Source organism: Cibotium barometz, chromosome 62, assembly GCF_041138505.1.
Source record: "Cibotium barometz isolate CiBa-2024 chromosome 62, ASM4113850v1, whole genome shotgun sequence".
Classification (NCBI taxonomy): domain Eukaryota; kingdom Viridiplantae; phylum Streptophyta; class Polypodiopsida; order Cyatheales; family Cibotiaceae; genus Cibotium; species Cibotium barometz.
The window spans coordinates 8,873,885-8,895,338 of NC_141107.1; the positions used below are offsets into that span (position 1 = coordinate 8,873,885).

General features: G+C 41.6%; 2 protein-coding genes across 8 annotated transcripts in view; both read right to left on the reverse strand.

Annotated features, from left to right (window-relative positions):
* Positions 1–1,588: 1,588 nt before the first annotated feature.
* On the reverse strand, positions 1,589–2,386 carry LOC147604116 (small ribosomal subunit protein uS9). Its single transcript, XM_086795245.1, has one exon. It carries the CDS (start codon positions 2,223–2,225, stop codon positions 1,794–1,796), a length of 432 nt encoding a protein of 143 aa, XP_086651371.1. The 5' UTR covers positions 2,226–2,386; the 3' UTR covers positions 1,589–1,793.
* A 13,378-nt stretch (positions 2,387–15,764) lies between these two features.
* Positions 15,765–21,454, reverse strand: part of CPSF160 (cleavage and polyadenylation specificity factor 160) — a 135,690-nt gene continuing 130,000 nt past the window's right edge. For 4 of the 7 annotated variants that reach the window (XM_086795163.1, XM_086795162.1, XM_086795160.1 and 1 more), the window contains exons 16-26: positions 19,780–19,982; positions 18,838–19,616; positions 18,670–18,750; positions 18,496–18,558; positions 18,323–18,400; positions 17,716–17,934; positions 17,436–17,564; positions 17,177–17,350; positions 16,842–17,027; positions 16,365–16,726; positions 15,765–16,262 (exon numbers count right to left, since the gene is read on the reverse strand). In XM_086795163.1, coding sequence (XP_086651289.1) covers positions 16,148–16,262; positions 16,365–16,726; positions 16,842–17,027; positions 17,177–17,350; positions 17,436–17,564; positions 17,716–17,934; positions 18,323–18,400; positions 18,496–18,558; positions 18,670–18,750; positions 18,838–19,616; positions 19,780–19,982 — 2,389 coding nt within the window. In that variant the 3' untranslated portion in view covers positions 15,765–16,147. The remainder of the gene's footprint in view (positions 16,263–16,364; positions 16,727–16,841; positions 17,028–17,176; positions 17,351–17,435; positions 17,565–17,715; positions 17,935–18,322; positions 18,401–18,495; positions 18,559–18,669; positions 18,751–18,837; positions 19,617–19,779; positions 19,983–21,454) is intronic. The other 3 variants (XM_086795164.1, XM_086795161.1, XM_086795159.1) reach the window with 1 other exon arrangement.

Consider the following 21,454-nt stretch of genomic DNA (forward strand, 5'->3'; position numbering starts at 1 on the left):
ACAAGGCTGTCAGACTTAAAGCATTTTACCAGCTAAAAGGAAAATGATAGAAATCAACTAAGCTACTGGTCTTCAAATAGAACATTGACTCCATATTCGTAAATACTTCTACAACAAGGAAGAACAGAACATACTAGGTTTTAAGCATGGGCAGGAAACAGCCTAAAGAGGCCTCTACACTCAAAAGGGTAATACAGAGCTTTTCCCAAACCAAAACTTTGACATCATGATTGATGTGGCATGGGACCAGCAGAACGTAGTGAGTTTTTTTATCACCCCTGGACTACTGCCAAGGTAGGCAAAAAACATGGTTGACACCTAGGAAAAGAGGATTACAGACAACCAGTATGACTACTGGAACTAAATTTTGCCGAAACCAAGCTTCAAAAGATATTCATGTCCATCTTTGACAGAACTGCAGCCTATCCAAATGACTGGAAAAATAGAGTTCCCAGAGACTGAAAAGGGCATTTTATACCAAATGTGCCTCTTCACCACACTCCTCTCAAATCAGAAGGAAAGAGAGTGATAAAGAGATACATGTACAGGCAAACCCTGCCTGATATGCACCACCAAGTTACATGTACTAAAACTACATTGGGTGAAAGCGAGCATGGCAAATGCAATGCCAGCAAGAACTTGAGAAGCAACACCCAGTGTAATAACACAAATTACACGTACTAAAGAAATAACTAGGCCAAACCCATTATGCAGGTGCAACACCTGGTGCTCACCGCAAAAGCACAGGCCAGGCAGGCAAGGCATTCAAGAGACACCAACAAGTAGGGCTGCAACTAGATAATTTTGGTGAAGACCATAACAAATCTGCTCTGCATGTGCTAACCGAAAAGACTCACCTGCTCATAACCAACATGAATCCATAAAAGCTGAGCATCATTGATAGAGCTAAGAAGTACAAAAAACCTACACACACTAATATGCATCACCCACAAACCGAACAGTGGATGCCCCAAGTTCATCAATTAAGAAATCCCCATGAGTGGGTCCATTGACAGAATGACATTAGTTGATGCACTAAAAGTTTCAACAAGCACCTTCATACCACAGAAGCATCAACCTTAAGGCAACTTAGAATGCCAGATTTGTTAACAAGTACATACACCCATAAGCACAATTCAATGGTGGACAAGCGTCACAATTCCCTTCCATGTTCACTCGCTCATGAGCAAGCCCAAGAGCACGCGCCATGCATAATGGACAGACAAAGGCTCATACATGCACATCTTACAGCATCAATCCATGTACAGCAGGAAAAAACTCTTGAATAATGTTGGAAGACCCTCACATGTACACCAAGCACATAAGAAAACTCTTCAGTAATGTTTACATTAGATAAGGCTCTGCATATATCACCAATACAGCAAGTAGACAACCGGCGCCTTCATTTAACCCATACGCTACAACGCACAGGGCTTTTTCCTTCATAAAATATGCTCTGAAACTTGAACATTGGGAACACACCAAGTTTCGGGGAAAACTGTTAGCAGACACATCTAAAAGCAATGAAATGATTTGCACATATGTACATTCAAACACACCAAGCAGCAGGCTTGGTTCCCGAAACAGATTTAACAGAAGTTCAACACTCAGATTTAACAGAAGTTCCCGAAATCTGGCAGCTTTAATGGCGCATTTATCTTGCTAATGAGATAGAAATCCTAACAAAAGATTACTGTTTTAAGGTTGCTACATCCAAAAGAAAATTAAGCAGGCAAACTAGAATTAGTGTCCAAGAACCAAAAACAAGCAGAAAATTTCTGCGTTTTACATTTCTAACGGTAGGACTTCTGGAAGCGAGCACGTGCACCTCTTCCTCCGAACTTCTTAGGCTCACAGCGGCGGGGATCGGCGACGAGTAGGGTTCTGTCGTACCTGACGAGTACATCGCGGATCTCTTTCTTGGACTGCTCGTCAACGAACTTCTGGTAGAAGGCGACCAGGGCCTTGGCGATGGCCTGGCGGATGGCATAGATCTGCGAGGTGTGGCCTCCCCCGCGAACTCTGATGCGCATGTCCACGCCCGCGAAGCGACTGCGCCCCAGCAGCAGCACAGGCTCAAACGCCTTGTAGCGCAGGATCTCGGGCTCCACAAGCTCGATCGGGCACCCATTGATCTTGATCAAACCCCGCCCTCGCTTACAGTGGCACACTGCCACCGCTGTCTTCTTGCGTCCGAAGCACTGCACAGACTCCACGGCTGCCATGGCTCCGTCGAGAGAGATGACGAAAGAGAAACCGTTGACAACGGCGAAGGCAAGCTCGCGGGAGACGCTGGGAAGGAAAGGACGTTAGGAGTGGGTGGTGAACATGAAGAAGAGACCCTAAACCCTAACCCGCTACCTGTTTTTCCACAAAACCGTAAACCACTCGTTTGGGCACTATAGCCCTTTTCACACCCTTTGGTCCCGGACTGCAATTGGGCGGACGGGAAGCCAATAAGTGTTTGGGGGGTTTGCAAAGGGTACTACCCGGTGATTGTGTTTGGGGGGTCTGCACAGGGTACTAAAAGAAATGTCATATACGCTTTACACCTAGCATGTGTGGTGGGCAAGGATTGAACCCAAGTTCCAAAGGTAGTGGGAGAGTAATCTTCCGTTGTGTTCCTTGTTGGAATAGTATTATGTATATGGTGGCATTTATCACCCCCTTTTGAACTTTTGTCCTTCCTCGGTGGCCCATTTTTTAATCTCGATCAACAAGTCATCAAGGTCATTATGCTTGTCTAGCTCTAGGAGGCAACTTGCCTACTGTTGTTTGGGCTTCCTGAAGCTGTGCTTCATATTGTTTTGATGCGAGTGCTAAAGATGATTGATTCCGCATAGGCCTTGGCACCTTTGGCTCTAAAGTGGAGTCTATTAAGACTTGTTTTACCTCTTTGGAAAACGTTTTGAATTGGCTAGACCAGTGGGATCCTAACTTTGTTCCCTTCTTGGTTTAGCTCCTTGGACTCTTATATAATATATGTGGGTTGCAATGGAATTGCCTCTTCGTTGGTGGCTTATTGGTTATGCTCCTTCTTGGCCTCTTTCGTATCAATATTTGAGCGTGATTGTTCCATCATTTGGCCCTGCTCATATGACAAATAACTTTCTTCTTTTTTTCTTTGGCCTTTTTGAATCTTGTGTGTCATCGTGTTCTCTTTTCTAACAAGGCTCATGTTCACCTATGGGGTTTTGCTGGGGCTTCGGTTCCTCTGTTGGAGTTGAGCCAGTCGGCCTTTACAATGATGGGGTAACTTGCTTGATGCATTTTATGCTCGTTTTTGCATTATGTATGATTCTTGCTATTGTTATTTTGCTTAGTCTAATTCTTTCACCATTTATGTAATTTCTATCATTTTTACATTTTTTGGTTTTTTTGTGAAGTTTTTTTACATTTTTTGTTTTCGAAAAACGGTAATTAGGTCTTGAAATTGATTTAATTTGGGTAATTTAGACCTCAAAATCGAAATCTGGGCACAAGTAACCCTTGATTTAAACATGTTATATGGCCAATGTTGCTCTCTTACCATTATTCAAATTTGAGTGGGTGGATTAGAGAGAAATTAACTTGTACTTATACTTGGTTTTGGCCATTAGGCTTAATCCAACAACAAATCCCATTGAATTTGGTCCATTGGTTATGCCAGGTGTCTCTTGGGTTGGGTACTGTAGTAAATACACCTAGCTGTACTCCCACCAAACATGGCGAAAACTTAGGAGACGGGCTCCACATCCTAGAAATAGTCAAACTATCTAGACCCAAAGTCTGAAAGCGAACATCGAAAATAGAAACGATACTTGGATTATAAAACTAATAAAAATAATATTAAAAAATAAAAAGAAATAGTTACTGCTTGGCACTCCTAAAAAATTATATATATATATATAAGTGCATGCATAAACTTGTCAGATATCAATTTTAGGCCATCATTTTGACACAACTTGTATATAACCCCAAAAATTTGTGAATTTCCATAGTTAAGGGGGCCCTCCTTAACTATAGGAACTAACACTTGGTTGACTTGAAAAAAGTGAACCATTTTTTGCGTCGTAGTATATTTTAGACACCTAAAACCCATTTTGGACAAACTTAGTAACACTTTAAAAAATCAAAAAGTATAAGGGATATCCCCCTAACCCTAAAATAACATGAAATGACATGCAATTATGATCTGGGTGCATTTTAGAGATGGATCGAGAGAGGAAAGCGCTTCCACCCAACTAGGCTCCTACTAGCCCACCATTGGCTCGGCACCTTCTTCAAAGACTTAATTCAGCATGGTGCAAGGCCCAATACTCTTAAATAGTGACTTCCTTTGATCTTGGATCAATGGAAGGACTGCAAGACCTAGGGAGAGAAAAACTCGCTCAAACAATGAATGCAAGAACAGCCACTAGCCTGATTGACCATATAACCAATTACTTCAGGTGGTTTAGCTTTAGCCTACAGCCTCTAGACATACGCATATAGTGTATCAAGCTGGTGATAAAGGAGTTAAGGTCAAATCCAAGGCCACACCCAATGTAGCCTTGTCACATACAAACCCTATGCACATAGAGATTCTTGTTCACATAAAACCTATCATGACCAGCAACCTAGCGCTTATTGAACTAAATCTTATTGCCAAATGGCACGACATAAGAGCTCGATTCAAGCTACTAGGGAGAAAGAGGAAGAAACTCTACATCAAGCCCATCACAACAGTGATTAGCAACCCAAACTGCACCCAGCTACCCAAGCTACCCAAACTGAACATCTATTCCAAGTTCCTAATAGTCTACAGGGGTACCAGACACAGTGAATTCAAATCCAAAATGGATCTAGGCATAAGATTCTTAAATACACTATTATAGAATGAGAATTGGCAATTGATGCAACTCGTAAAACCCTAATAGACCAAGCTATGGCCCTCTTCTATGCTTGTTAAGATTTATGGTACCTCCTACAAGAAGCTAATTTAGTCTAATGACACACTAATGACACATGATTAACTTAAACCTATGTGGTGGATGATGCCTAAGCATGATCATGATGAGAGTATGTGAAACAAAGTGATGATCACAAGCTAATTAGGTTTCAAGATAGATTAACTTCACTCACAAAGAAGTTTGAGATGTGCTTACACTTTTATTGCTCGATAATGATCCCTTTTATGTGGGTAGAGTACATCTTTGCTTGGTCCATGCATGTGGGATATACCACTTTTGCCATATGGCTTCATCCTCACCTACTCACTCCCTGCCTCTACATGTCCTCTATGGCACCACACTTCTCAACACCCCCCCTTGGTGCCATATCTTTGGGCTACTTAAGGTGGTCGGATGTGAGTTATAATAATCATTACCTCCCTTGGGTGCTCAAATGGCTACTCTCAGGTGGTCAGGTAGATACACACAACAAGCAAGATGAAATGATAAGATGGGTGTCTACTCATATGGTGACCCCTCTTTTACAACAGATAGCTAGGGTAGTGCTGGTGTCTGTCTCCTTGGTTATCTCTAGGGGTCTCTTTGTACTTGGTGGTTGAAGTAATCCCCATAAAGTTGCCTTCGCTTTTCTTCAATTTGCAATCTTCTTCTTTGTGCCCGAACTTGTTGCATTAGTTACACTTTAGCTTGTCTTTAAACCTACATTCATTTTGAAAGTGCCCTTTCCTGCCACAATTGTGACACTTTAAATTGCTTTTGTTGAATAATGCATGCTTAATAGTGTTGGGATTGCTTCCTTTTAATTCTCTCTCCTTCTCCAAAAGGGAGGAGACACATCCATCAAATGTTGGCCATGGTAGATTCTTCAAGGTTGTGACAAGTGCATTGTATTCCTTTGGCATGATTTTTAAGATTATTGCAACTGCATCTTTATCTCCAATCTTAGCGTCTATGCTATCTAACTGGATCATGACGCTTTTCATTTTACTAACAAACTAAGCCAAAGATTCATTGAAGTTCATTTCTAGACCATAGAACTCAATCTTTAAGTGAATTTCCTGGTTCTTTGCCTTAGCTCCAAACACGAGATTCAATGTATCCCATGCAACTTTTGTATATTCCTTAGAGAGTCAATGTGATGAATAAGACTAGTGCCCAGGTGTAAACCAATAAGTGACAATGCTTGCTCATCTTTTTCAACCCATGCTTTTGTTGGTTTATCCGGCACATTTTCCTTAGTGATTTTCCACAATTTCTTATGCATTAGAAAAGGTACTTTATCTTTGTAGCCCAGGTGTGAAACGCTTCCCCATTGAACTTCTCTACATGCGAAGTGATGCTTATTGATGCTGCCATAATGAGAAGGTCTTACCAATGAGCTTATGATGCTTCAATTGGCAATTTCTATTCTTGTACAACTTGGCAAATGTGAATGCTGTAAAAAAGATGAAATGCAAGTAGTGTGTGTACTAATTTTTGCTTTTAGAGGTTTCTATTGGTAGCCCCAATGCTTTAAAAAAGATGAAATGCAAGTAGTGTGTGTGCTTCCAAATTCTAATTTTTGCTTTTAGAGGTTCCTACTGGTAGCTCCAATGCAAAATTAGTGATTTTGATGTGTAAACACATTAAATGAAACCCTACTTGCTCAATTGTATCCCCAATTTTACCCAGTTATTATTGCTAATTATTTGTTAATTATAGTGATTAGTACTTAATATAGTGATTAGCAGAGCTGAAGACTTGGAGGGCTCAATTGAGCTTGGGGAATCCAAATTTCATGGGGATTTTTACATACACATCTTGCCCTTGATTAGATCGAGTGGCCCAAGTATAAAAAACCAGCTCAAAAGCACAAAAGAATCCCCAAAATGATAGAAATCAAAAACCAACTCAAAAGCACAAAAGAATCCCCCAAACGATAGAAATCAAGTATAAAAAACCAGCTCAAAAGCACAAAAGAATCCCCAAAACGATAGAAAAGAGACTAGTTTTATGCTTGCTGTGCTCATTCTAGTGGATGATATGGTTTGTAGGCGCCTTATACTATTGCTAAGCTAGCCCTAAGAGGGCTTGAGCTAATTTTAAGCAAGCATGGAGAATGACGTATTTTTCCAGTTGGCCTCTGCAGATGCAAATTGCGCGCAGCATGGGCTGAATTAATGCGATTCCTCCTAGCTAATGAATAGCCCTTGGTTGCTAAACATGCCCATAAATTTTGAGAGAAAATGGCTGAGAGAATAGGCATTGGGAAGCTAATGAATTTTTTACCACAAAGGGAGGGAGAAGATAAGATCAAGATTAGTGAGTGATTAGTAACTTAATCACATTAATGAGCTAAGGGAGACCAAATAGAGTGATTAGACAAAGCTCAAGGGAGAGAGGGAGGCTTTGATACCATGTTAAGATTTATGGTACATCCTACAAGAAGCTAATTAGTCTATTGACACACTAATGATACATGATTAACTTAAACCTATGGTGGATGATGCATAAGCATGATCATGATTAGAGTATGTGAAACAAAGTGATGATCACAAGCTAATTAGGTTTCAAGATAGATTAACTTACACTCATAGAGAAGCTTGAGATGTGCTTGTACTTTCATTGTTTGCAAATGACCCTTTTTATATGGGTAGAGTACATCTTTGCTTGGTCCATGCATGTGGGATATTCCACTTTTTCCATATGGCTTCATCCTCACCTACTCACTCCCTGCCTCTACATGTGCTCTATGGCACCACACTTCTCAACATGCTATCAATTGGGATGAAAGTAAGCAAGTTGCCTCTACGTTGCCTCTACGGCCATGGACGAGGAAGAGTATATTTGGATGGTTGTGGATTGTATTCATGCTATGCTGGAGGAAGAGAGACTGAAACATGGAATCACCATGTGAAGTTAACCTTATCCTCATGCTTGAGGATTCGGAACCGCTGATGAGCTTTTCCTTCCAAGGTCAGTGAAAAGGCATGAATCATTGTCGCATCACTGACATGCCCGCAGGTTTCACATGTGGATTCAAAAATCTCTATATGTTGGATAGGATCTCTGTCTCCCCAGAGAAGTTTTGGACAAGTTTGGAATGACATGTGGTTTCATCTGGGAGGGTCGAGATTCTAGAGCAGTGCCTAGTTCTCTGACCATCCCTTGGCCCATCTCTACTGCCATATTTAGCATGTCTATCCTTGTGGCTACATTAAGGTCCATGGTTGGATCCATCCTTGGCCTTTGAGGAATTGCTTCCCCCCCTTCCTAAACCTCGTCCCCTTCCTATATTGGCTCTTCTAGGTATTTTTGGTCCATGGGATGGTCCAGCCGCTATACCTTGGAGTGGCTCATCATTAGTCGCCTCCTATGTACGTCTTTGCAAAATCAAAAGTTCCATGTCTTATAGGAACTTAAGGTGATTGATCATCTGCTCAATATCCTTTTTGGTGTACAGATGGTTCTCTACTTCACCCGCCACTCTTGCTAGGTTATCCTCCTCTTCTATGGTTGTAAAACCTTCCTCCACTCTAGATTCCTCATTTATGGGTTCCAAGTTTGAAATTTATCCCTCACTTCTTCCCATAACCAATTCTGGTTCCTTACCTCATGATTGGAGTGGGTTTAACTTCCCGTTTCCTTTTGCTTAGCTCTCGCCCTTCGAGTGTATCGAGCTCTTGTTTCCTTAAGCTCAATTCTTGTAGAGCTGTCGTTCCACCTGGCTCCGTCTGAGATCTAACTCTACTTCCTCAGAGGTGGGAAAGAATATTTGACCCATCCTAGCCGCACTTTTCATGTCTCCTCTTATTCGAGGGGTGCTAGTATTCGACAGCCTAGAATTTGACGTTTGGATGGGCACTTCTTGTCGTGGACCGAGTCCACGACTGGTTGACGGATCCATGCCCGCAGATTGCACTTCTTCGTTATGACTGCCCAAACCCAACGTATCTTAGCCCTTCTTTCATGGACTCTTCGATCTACTAGCTTTAGTGGTGATCAGGTTTCTTAAGACACTCAGGTGTGTGCTTACGGAATGTCCTGATCCCACACTTCTTTAATAGAAAGATCCTGGGTGATTCGATGCACTATCGTCAGGTGTAAGATCGTCTCCGATGAGTTTTCCAGATCTTAAGTGCATGTATATACGATTTGATAAGCTACTTTGTCGACCCAATTTGATTTTGCTTCCGATTCTATCGCTCTGTTTTTGAAGCCGTGAAACTGCAGAGAATGGTTCACGGCGTGAACGTTATTCTACACTTTCACGTGCTCAAAGATTTTTGCTTTTAGGGTTAGACCCCCTCTTTTTGCTATAGGTTGCCATCCCTTACCAACCTTCGTGGCCTTGGCTTAATTATTCGTTGGATTGGACTAAACCGTGAGTCTATAGAAAAGGTTCACTGACTATTTGTTGGATTGGACTAAACCGTGAGTCTACAGGAAAAGTTCACGTCGTGAACACAAAGGGGTTCACGCCATGAAGATTTTTCGTTGGCTTAGACTAAATCGTGAGTCTGCAGAAAAAGTTCACATCATTGAACACAAAGGGGTTCACGCCGTGAAGATTTTCTAAGGGATTCATGTCGTGAAGATTTTCTAAGGGGTTCACGTCGTGAAGATTTTCTAGAAATGTTCACGGCGTGAACATTTTTCTGAACTTTCAAGTGATCCAAAATTTTGACAGACTTCGTGGCGTCAGAGGTGTCAAGTTAAGGTTGCCTATTTTTGGCAAGGCAATCCCGTGATTTGCGGCATTAATTACGATGCTAATTTCGAGAGCGATTCGCAGCAACGGTGTGAAGTTGCACAAAAAGTTCACGGCGTGAACGTTTTTCTAAAGTTTCACGTGGAACGTCCCACATCGAAAGTTATGTTTTTGGGTGTGAAATACTTATCCAATTGATCCCAAATCGATTGTGCCATGCCTAAGGAATGGAATGCAAGTTCTTGGCACAGTCAATGGCTCCTTATGTTTTTTATTTTTGTGAATTTTTAAAAAAGAAAAAAAAAATACCAACATGTTCATTCACGTTGGTGCTTTCAATGATGCAAATATCAAAATTAACAAGAAAAAATAGTGAACCTCTATCCTAAGACCACTCCACCACACACATACATAACATCACAACCAATCATGAATCTTATGCAATGGGAGATGAAACTCCAAGAGGATGGAAGAAACAAAGGTGTTTCCCCGACAATGGTGCCAAAAATGTTATGGGCTACCACACCTCCAAGAGGGAACTCAACACATTCACCTAAAGGATGAGCAATAGATCACAACTATCGTAGGGTACTTACCAATGCTTCGAACTTGAGTCCCTTGAGGCCTCCAAGCTCGCTTGTTAAGCTCCAATCCTCCAAGCTCCACCTCCACGTCACCGGTCGTAGAGTCGTTCGCACTGTCACATAAGGCGATCACTCTCTCTCTCTCACTCTTCCACACAAGCATGAAGCACACAAGAACAATGCTAGAATGTTCTCTCTCTCTCTCTCTCTCTCTCTCTCTCTCTCAATCTCTCTCATCAAGACACAAGGAAGAGCTCTCTATAGCACAAAGGGGATTGTGTCTTTTCATTATGAGAAAATGCCTTATATACATTTGGCTCTTATTCACACTTAGACGTCCAAAACTTACTTACTAGGCCTTCGGTGGCCAATATCTCATAATGTACAACTTTTATAGTGCTTTTTCATGACACTTATTAATGTCCTCAATTGGAGGATTATGTTTGTTAATCCAAAATGGGATTAACAATGGGTAATGTAGAAGTTCCTTCTTCTACGAAAGAACCTTTGCTAGATAAGTCACTAGCTATCCCCAATTCAAAGTCACTGTTAGCTCCTAAAAGGGATTCACTATAATAAGCATGAACAAGGATGTTATCCTAATCTCACCCAATCTTGCAAACCTTGTTCTAAGCTTATGTGGGAGAGTTTCCATGGTTTCTAGGCAATCCTCACTCATCGAGCTTCGAGAGCAGCTCTCATAGTCTCGGTTCTCATCTTGACTATGTAGTAACTTGCTGCAACATTTACTGATGTTGATAAAAGCGATCTGGACGATTCTATCAAACTCATTCATAAGAATGCCTTGACCCATTTGGTGCGTTATTATTTCTTGTAGGGCCTTCCTATCTCTCAATGGAATAGATGTGGGTGTCTAGCTTGCAAGACTTGATACTGACCTAATCGATTGAGCAGATTGTTTGCGAACTCACCAATACTCATGTCCTTGACCGTGACCCTTTTTGGTGGTGGTTGGGACTCTTTAGCCAAGGCTTTGGATGTTGTGTTCTCTATCTCTTTGTTTGGGTGGATGTCTTTTGGTTACAAATACAAGGATTCTTATACTGCTGGTTAAGGTTTTTGGCAGTAGGGTTGAGGCATGGCATCTCTACTACCTATTGGGTTCTTAAAGCCAAGCAAGTTGAATGGATCTAACCATCCACTATGGAAAGTAAAGATCTAGAGTCATCTTATTGCCAACAAGATGTGGAAAATTGTTGAAGGTAAGAAGTTGACACCAAGAGGGCTAGAGAAGAGGCCACATCTAGGTTGAGAAGGAGACATATCATTGAGGATGACAAAGGTGCTATTGATGATGAAGAAGAAGTTGTTGACCCACAATTGATTGCAGATTAGGAGTGTGATGCTCAAGCATTTTCCTTCATTATCATGACCACGTCGGATTCCGTGATACCGGATTCAAACGATGAAGTCATTCGTTGAGGCGTCAAGAATTTTGCAAGGATAGTTTGTGATGTAGAGCCTTACCAAAGTGATCAATTTCTTACATGTGGCTTGGTGGCCATTGACTCCAAAATTGACAGTATATAGTTGGCACATACGCTCTTGGCTAAGTTGCGTCCTTATCATAGTTTTGTCAATTCTTTGACAGTTGGGCATAGGAATAAGCCTCTTGATTTTGAGGAGGTCTCACCATTGTTACTTGAAGAGGAGATGAAGAACAAATGGTTGAGCAAGCAAGTAAAGCTAGGCTTTCGTTGTACCATTCGGCACAAATAATGAAGAGAAGGGTAAGTCAAAATCAAAGGTGAAGTGTTGGTATTATGATAAGAAGGGTGACCCCATGAAGGTCTGTGAGGACAAGAAAAAGGACAAGGCTTTCGTTGTACCATTCGGCACAAAGAATCAAGAGAAGGGTAAGTCAAAATCAAAGGTGAAGTGTTGGTATTATGATAAGAAGGGCGACCTCATGAAGATCTGTGAGGTCAAGAAGAAGGACAAGGCCCAACATAAAGCAAAGAAGACAGCATCTAGTTTTTCATCAAACTGACGACACCAAGCTTCAGAGGTGGATTTTAGTGCGGTGCAACTACTGTGATGACTTCTGCAAATGCAATAGCATATGTCAATGTTGACTAGTCCTTCCAGTCTTGAGTAGCCTTTTACATCTCTTTGGATCTAGAGAGAGACGTGGAAGGAAGAGAGAGATTGATTCTCCCATGTTGTCTGGATGGAGTCTTCATCAGCAACATCAAAGTGCACACTGGTGCTGAGGAGATTTAGGGTGGAAACACTTGGATTGGTCATGGGTCGCTTCCAAAGTACTAGCCATTGTGTTCTTTAGAGGACTGGAACTGTTCATCATGATCTAAGGTAGTAGGTTAGATGCGCATAGCTAATCCAAGAGATGTAGTGCAATGAGGCATGAACTCCAAAGCAAAGAGAAAAGTTTTTTCACTTCTGCGACATTGGTAGTTATGGACCTAAGAGGGAGTGCTGGATGTACGGTTTACGGTTTATCTTCACTTGTGAGCCTCTTTGAGGGAACATCTAAGTGTAAACAACATCATTGGTTGTGGAGCTAAGAGAGAGTGTTGGATGTAGGGTTAACGATGCATCTCCACTTGTGAGCTTCCTCGAAGGAACATCTAAGTGCAAACATAATTGTTATATTATAGGCATGTGAACAATCTCTTAATTAAGTGTAAGGTTAGTGTGAATATACTTTAGTGCACACACTTTGAGGCTAGGTCCAGTGCCTATATACAAGACCCTCATGTAAAGTGCAAGTAGTCTGAATTAAGTTCCCTTGTGCTCCCTCTCTCTCTCTCTCTCTCTCTCTCTCTCATGCAAGAGTGCCTGTGTTCATGTAATCAAGTATTTCTCTCTCCTCCTCTTCCATTGAAAATGTGTTTTCTAACAACCCCACTACCTCACAAGGCAACACTCATTAAAGATGTAGTGTTACACTTGTAGAGATGGTCATGAAGTCTCTCTCTGTTGAGAGTAATGATGACTCAATAGGTCATCCAACCTTTTCGTGGGACTACATCTTATATAGAAATACTTGGATGTGGCAAAATCTAGTCCTACATGATTTCCCCATCCTCTTGCTTGACCTTATAGATTTGAGCAATGGGGCTCTATCTAACTCCACTGGTGGGTGAGAATCCCACAATGAAAATGTATCTCAAATTTGACCTTTGCAAACGAGTTTAGTGACTTGAACCATTGGCCTGCTTTGCCTTCAAGACAAATCCCAAATGAGTAGATCTCGATGGGATCATCAATCTTTACCATGGCTTTACGAACTTGGTTGAACTTCTCTAGGTATTGAATTACATCTCTAGTTCCATCAAATTTGGTCTTAGCAATCATGGGAAGCGATATCAATCCTTCCCATGGCTTTGCAAACTTGATTGAACTTCTCTAGATATTGAATGGAATCCCCAATTTCATCAACTTTGCTCATCAACCTTGAGATGCACATTGGCTTAGTTTTGCACAAATTGAGCTTGTGGGTACTATATTCATAGTAACCCTCCTCATTTCAAATGTCATCCTTAGTATGTCTTCTACATATTCACGTGGTGATGGAAGGATGGAACCTAAAGGAATGATTGCACAAAACCTTCTACCTCTAGACTGAGGTTGTGATCCTGTGACACATTAAGTGCTCACTCTTGTGAAACACCGAGGTTGGAGTAGTCTCCTCCAACTTGTTCTTTACCTTTCCCTATCCAAGCCTCTTGAATTTAGATCTCATGCGAATGCCAAGAAAAGTAGGTGATGTATTAAAACAAGACTAAAAAAACAAATCCAACACATTCAAGACTCTAAAACCGTATGTCTTTTGGAGCGGAAATTCCTAATGAACATCAAGTGATACTGGGTAAATCCAATAGCTTGGAATGGATGGAAATTGAAGCTAAGCCTTTAGGTTACTCCCCAGAGAGTGGCACCAAGTATGTTCAAGTCAAGAGCTTACCTTGCCTGCGCTAAAACATATATAGTTGAAAGTTTCGCCATAACAGCTAAGAAATACAACTTCCGGTTGTGAGTGCGCTATCCCATCCTTTGTATCGTCATTCCGTTTTCACATCGGAATACTCCATCGCCATGGGTGTGGCGCAAGAGCTCTATCCACCTAGATGAAGGCAAGAAGAGAGTTCCCTTCATGGTAGTTCAATCTCACAAGAGATGGACGTGGAGCAAGAGCTCTATCCACCTAGATGAAGGCAAGAAAAGAGTTCCCTTATGGTGTTTCAATCTCACAAGAGATGTATAGACAAGAAGCTCATGAGAGAAAGAAGCCGAGAACCAAACCTATCCCTACACAAGCATTCATCAATCTATGCAAGGATTCAATAAAATACAAGCAAGCACAATAGTAAGGAGAAGAGGAAGATCTCACAACTATTCTACTGCAAGGAAATGATTGTGTCTTTCATAATGTCAAAATTGACTTAAAAACAAACTTCCAATGCTCACACTTGGTCAACCAAAACTTAAAAAAAAGGTCCTTGGCAACATGCCTAGCATTAAATAAGTTATTAACAATCACTCAATATTTTAATGAATCAAACCCCACTTGAAACAAGTGGTAGCATCTCCCTATGATCTCAAAGTAATCTACACATCATAGAATAACATCATGTTCCTGTATCACAATGCATATTAATATACTAGACGTATGGAAAGCTCATGGTTTTTTGGTATTTCATCTACCTTGCTCCTTGTCTCAATGTGAAGCTTGTGGGATGAAATCCTTCGCTGCCCCATTGAGATCCTTCGTGCATGTGACCTATGTGTTCCTAGATGACCTAGCATTTGCATGAATCCATTATCTTAATCCAAGAGAGTGATAGTGGATGTAAGATATCAAGCATAGGGCAAGGTGCATCCACAAAGTATTGATATGGGGGGAGATGATCAACGGACATCCCTTGTATAAAACCATCCTGTGGCACATGAACAAGAACATCCATCTCATGTCCCCCCACTTGTAAGCTGCAAGGAGGATGGGAGGGCCTTTCATGGCTATCTCTATGCCCCCACCTCAATCATACCGTACTTCTAACTAAACCCTATCCAAGTATGTTATATGAAATGAGATATGCAGAGGAAGGGGAGAGGGGGGAATAGAGAGAGAAGAAAGAAAGTCATTAACGTCCACGGAATGCCTTTAAGGTATATGGGACCAAAAGACATGACATCACAATCATTACAATCCACTTCAGGGTGCACTTAGGCACAAGTGCATATAAACGCGAACATTGAAAATAAAAATAAAAAGCTAAGGGTCAACTACCATGTGTAATATGAAATGCTTGTGGTACGTAGGAGAGAGCCAGTTAGTGGGGTTTAGGCTTCCAGAAGTCTTCAATTAATGCTCTTCCTTCACGGTAGACAGCCCACTTTCCAACTTAGAGAGAGAGAGAGAGAGAGATTGCATATCCAAAATGTACATGTTGATTTGCAAAACTGCAGAGGAAAAAGTTAAAACCCAACTATTTGTACATGTTTTCTCATTTATAACAACGTATTTAAACAACAATCTACGTTTTAAAACATAATCCAAGTTTTAAACCATGGAACTTTAATGAATCTTTTGTCACGATAAAAATTTTAGGAAATTGTTAGCCCACATCAAGCTAATTCCAACACCACATGAGGACAGTAAAAAAGGATCATCCGGTCCTCAGGATAAGGGGAAACATTCTATCTAAGAACATCTTTCGATTTTCCTACTGGTTACAAGCAGTTAACATGCTGAAAGGTGGAAAAAGATGGCATTCTGGAGAGCATATTCTCACTATTGGACTTGAAAAGACTGCTTTAGATGCTTGTGATGTCTTGTTCAAGACCTGAATGTTTTTCCAAGGCAGAGCCAACACTCTCTTAATTCGAGCGTGCCCATTAGCACCACCCAGATTAGTTTACAAGTTGTAGTGCTCAACTGAGGTTACTAGCACAAGAAACTACAAAAAACTAGTGCCAACAACTAGGTCACTGAGATTCGAGAGGATTTGAGAGCGGGTGGTTCCAATCTGATGAGCTATCTCGAGTTGCTCTTTCAGTGGCAACATTTCGTAGCTGCAATGGCAATGAAATCGAGTTTTTTTAAAACACACACACACACACACACCACATAAAACCCATTCAAATTGAGTCCCAACAAAAGAAGACAGACTTAACTGGAATAGAAGTTCACAATCCACAATATTATCTGGGCCTGGCCGGTGTGTTTGCCCACATGCTTTGAATTGCCGGAATGATCTAGGGTTCAAACCAGCAACATGCGATACAGCATTAACCAATTTCCTCTGGAGGGACTGTAATCGGCGAAACGTTACTTCATCAAGGGGAGCAATACAGCCGATGCTTCCATCAAGGCTTCCAAAAAGAAGAGCATATCGGTTTGTACGACTGGAACTGGTGGTTGGTAGCATTGGTAGACGAATAAACTTTGAAATGTGAGCGCCAACATGGAACTCTGCTCTCGGTAGCAATTTTTGCCCTTTCCAACTCTCCACGCTCTTTGGGGAGTAAGAGAATATCTACAAAAAAGAAAAGAAAAGAGGGGGGAGTGGGGATGACATGGCTCAGCATCAAGTGCTTCACCTCGTGCAGAAAAAGAAGCCAAACTTACATGGACTCAAAGCATATCATTACCTGTATATTTTTCCGACTATCCGAAACAAGGAGACTTAGAGTGCTCCCATCAATCAGAAACTCAGTGGCACAGCAGTCCAAAGACCCAAAATCCTTTGCTAGAAGGGCTAACTGTGCACCTTCCTCTTTCCAGCATAAGAAATAAATGCTCTTGTGTATATCACCAAAAAGTACAAAATTCTTCACCTGCAAATCGAATCAGAAAACATGTTTGCTCTTTGTAGGAGTAGCAGCCTTTTAGTGCACACTACTTTCTTTTCTTTTCCAGATTGTAATGAGATAAAATCTAAATTAAGCTCTTAGAAGCACAAAACTAACAAAGGAAGATGGTATACTATGTTCAGGCTCACGACATATAGGGGTGCATCGTAAAAAGCTGCTCCAACAAGCTCCGTGCCAGTCCAACTGTGGAGAATTATTTTTGTTCCGATAGCTACAAGAAGTTGACCTTGAAGGGAAGCAATAGCTGAAATTGCTCCCTTGAATTCCTTTGAAAAAACTTCCGTTGCCTGCAAAACAAGAACTTTCTTGCTCAAGCCCAACACTTGCAAAGGTCTCCTGTGTGTAAGATTTGCAAGGGAGATCAGCCATTACCCAGCGAGTAGCATCGTTTGGATCTTGCCCAAGTGCCACTAGAATGATGCGGCCCCTGGCAGGAACATCTTCCCCTTGCACGTATGCCGTCCCTATAGCAAGTAATGTTTGCATCTGCTCTGGCCCCTTCTAGGACATTATATCATATAAATTAGATATCAATAACAGCAGCAAGACAGACAATCTGATAAAACGATGGAAATTTAAATATATTACTGAGATAGTAATCAAGGCTGTCGGCAAGGCAAACTGCTAGTGGGAGTTGCAGATAGAGGCTAACCTTCACATTGACAATACGGACGGTCAAGGCATGCTCAGTCATTTGCATAGGTAATACACTCCTAGTGTCCCAAACAGCTCCTGCTTTTCCCGCTTCCATTATGCGTACTTCAAACTCTTCCAAGCTAACCATCCGCTGCCCATCTTCGTTCTCTAGCTCAGAGATAAACGCAGTTCCTTGGTCAGCAGATTCTATGATTTGTGCAGCAGGTATTTGGACCTGGGAAACATAAGCATACCCCTCTGTGAGTTGTACACAAATACGCTTTCATTGTAAATTTCAAAAAACGTGTTTGTGTAGTTTTGCCTTTATGCACCAGGCACAGAGCTCCATCATTCTAGACATGTACATGATTTTCTTTAACAACCATACCACATCAGGAGGTTATCATGTTCCATCAGTATTAAGCTTTAAAAACTGTGGAGTGCACCCACGGGCAAAAAGACTACCCATGAGGGATTAGGGTTTCCAATGAATGGACCCAAGTTTGAACCCTCACTAGTCTAGAGCCATGAGCACCCCTATAACAAAAAATACAATACTCTCAAGAAAGAGAAAGTCCGACATATCACAAATGATGTAGCATACAGGTTGATGAAAAACTCACCGTGGAAGAAACAATAAGAGCATATAGATTGGCATCAGCATGATACGTTATCTGATGAGGAGTCCCTTTCAAAGGAATCTGAAAAGTTTTGAAACAATCAATGGCATTTTGTCATGGCTTCCAAGACAGAAGAGTGTACAGGCTACAAACTCATGAAAAGCCTCAAAAGATACCTTATAAGCTGCCCAATCATTGTCATAGTTCAAAGACGGCAGCTGACAAATTTTCAATAATCCCTGCAAGTATATATTAAAGAATAAGAATTTAAAAATACATTTCAAACATGCGTTTAATAAGAGGACACCTGATTAAAATACCACAATGGCCATTAACAAAACTCATAGAACCTGCGATGTCACATAGATCAGGCCATGGTTGCAGTTGATATTGTGTAGGGGAGTAAATGCAACTATTGAACCATCACACAGCTGCAAAACACAACAAAAAGATGCTTAGCTTACCATAACCATATCTAGTTCTATAAAACAGACGGTGCCACTGTCTGCTGGCAATACCTGTGGGTGCACTTGCAATCTCTCCCTGAAATTCATCAGCCATACAGGCCTAGAGCCTGTTACATATGCACCTCTAAGCCCACCAACATTTCTGAATGGAACAATACTTGGACGGAGTGTTGCAATATCCTCTTCTCCAGAGGCATGATCTAATGGTAGTCTTACAAAACGTAAGTTCTTCAATCGAGATGTTATGGTGCCTAAGACACCTGTTTCTGGCACGTAACCCTCCTCAGTCAAGGAGCTATTATCTGCCCCCTCGTACAAATATGCATGATAGCAAAGAAATGTTCCATCACTTAATATAGCCAAGAGAAATGGTCGCCCAAACTTATCACTCCACTTCTCCAGGCATACTTCAATAACATAAAGAGCAGCATTTGGATCTTGCTTTGCCACATCCTGACTTTGTGCCTCCATCCCTTCCTTCAGGGACCCCCGCGTTGCAGAAGCTTTGGGTGGTGCTCTAGAGTCAAATAGGAATCTATTTCCATGTGCAAAGTCGTTTACAGAAAACACGCATATCAAATTTGGAAGCTCATACAGCTCCAGCCTTCCATTTTGTTTGCAAACCACACAAAAGATATCACCTTGATTAGTATCAGAGCCATCACTAATGTCTACCGGATCAAAAGATGGCGCTAGCCATGCATCCATGCTCGTCCTTCGAAGCCAAGGAGAAGGTCCTCTATCTTGGTATAGAGAACATGCAGTAATTGGGTCTCCTGAGCTCTGAAACATGGGAGGGGCAGAGACAGAGATGATGCAGCTTGTGGGATCTGCCAGGAGCAATCAAAACAATTTGTTTCACTAAACCACAAGACAATACCTCAATATTCAACCAAACTTATGTAGCACAAAGGTCTTTTCAAAAATAAGAGCAATATGCTTTATGATGATACTAACTTCTTCCATTAGGATCAGCAGAGGGCCCACACTTACCTCCAGTTACCAGCTGCACTGACCCATCTGTCATTTTTAGCAGAACATAAGGATCTACAATTGAAGCATAAGAAACAGAAACACTCTCTGATTTTGAATCTGCATCCGCTTTTGAAGAAGGTGCTTCAATACGAAGCTCTTGAGTCATGTATGCTCCATCAAGTAGCCGTACACCTCGTGAATACACCTGCACAACCCGCCGCCTGCATATGCAATGTGCCAGGATAAATTGGAGTAGCCATTGAAACAGGTCTTGTCTTAGACGGAAAGAAATAACAAGGATCTACCTTTTGCTGGTTAAGTTGACAATATGTTTCAATAATTTATTGGCTCAACTCTTTGCAGCTTCTTAAAAGAATGCAGTTTTGAATTTCCTATTTACATGTATGCTCCCTCACACACCCCCCCTGGAAACTGTGCCACCTCTCCCCCTGCCTTGCTTCACAATGCCCCCGCCTCCCTCCTCCCTTCACTTCCCCCCGCCTTCGCCCTCTCCCCCCCCCTCCCCTTCTCCTGCGTGCTGCCCCCCCTGAGCGTTTTCTTGCCGCCTCCTGCCCGCTATTCTTCCAATACCCCCCCGCCGTCAGCCCTCCTTCCAGCCAGAGAGAGAGAGAGAGAAAGAAAGAAAGAAAGAAAGATTTTATTAACGTCTTCCAAAAGACCGAACTCGGCCTATGAGACAAATCGGAGTACCTGTATGGGGTATCCTCTGTCATCCCAACAAAATGAAAAAGTACTGAATAAAAGAGAGAGAGAGAGAGAGAGAGAGAGAGAGAGAGAGAGAGTTAGGGTTTCATCTGACAGCAGCACGGAGATGGAGATAGACACAATACACAGATGTTGAGAGTGAGAATCAATGCAGGTGGTAGAGCTATATATCCATCCATAATAATAATATGAAAATACAAAGGAATAGATAGAGTGTCCTTTCACATTGGATATCCAAGGGAAAAAACCACATGGAAAAAAGTACCCTTGGTTAGGTCCTGTTCACACGTAGCACCACCATAAGTGTGCATTTGCCGTCAAATCCCGCTTGTAGTGTAAGTATGAACCTGTCCAAGGTAGCAAATCACTCTGTATATGAGAGCAAGCCTAAAGCTTTTCGAAACGCTTCAATCTTCTCTCTAGGCAAAGCCTTTGTAAATAGATCTGCAACATTATCTTGTGTAGGGCAATAATATAAACTGATCTCCCTTGCATGTAATCTATCTCTGATATAATGATAATGGATCTCAATGTGCTTGGTACGTGCATGAAATACGGGATTTTGTGCCACAGCCATAGCACTCTGGCTATCAGTGTGAATAGTAGTGGGTGTCTAATGACACTCATGAACATCAGCCAATAATCCCCTTAGTCATACACAATCTACCATAGCAGTGAAGGCTACCTTGAACTCAGCCTCGTAGGTAGATGTGGCAACAATGGGTTGCTTTTACTCAACCAAGATATGCATGAATTACCAAGAATTCCCACTAATCAATTGCCTAGTATCGTAATCACTAGCCCAGTCTCAATCACTCTGGCCATAGCACTCTAGCTATCAGTGAGAATAGTATATACCTTCACAAGGTCAGAAGAATCTGAACTTACGAATTGAGAGATTTGAGAAAGAAATAATAGTAAAGAAGGACAAAGACAAAACCAAAGCATTTGAAGATCAAAAATAAAT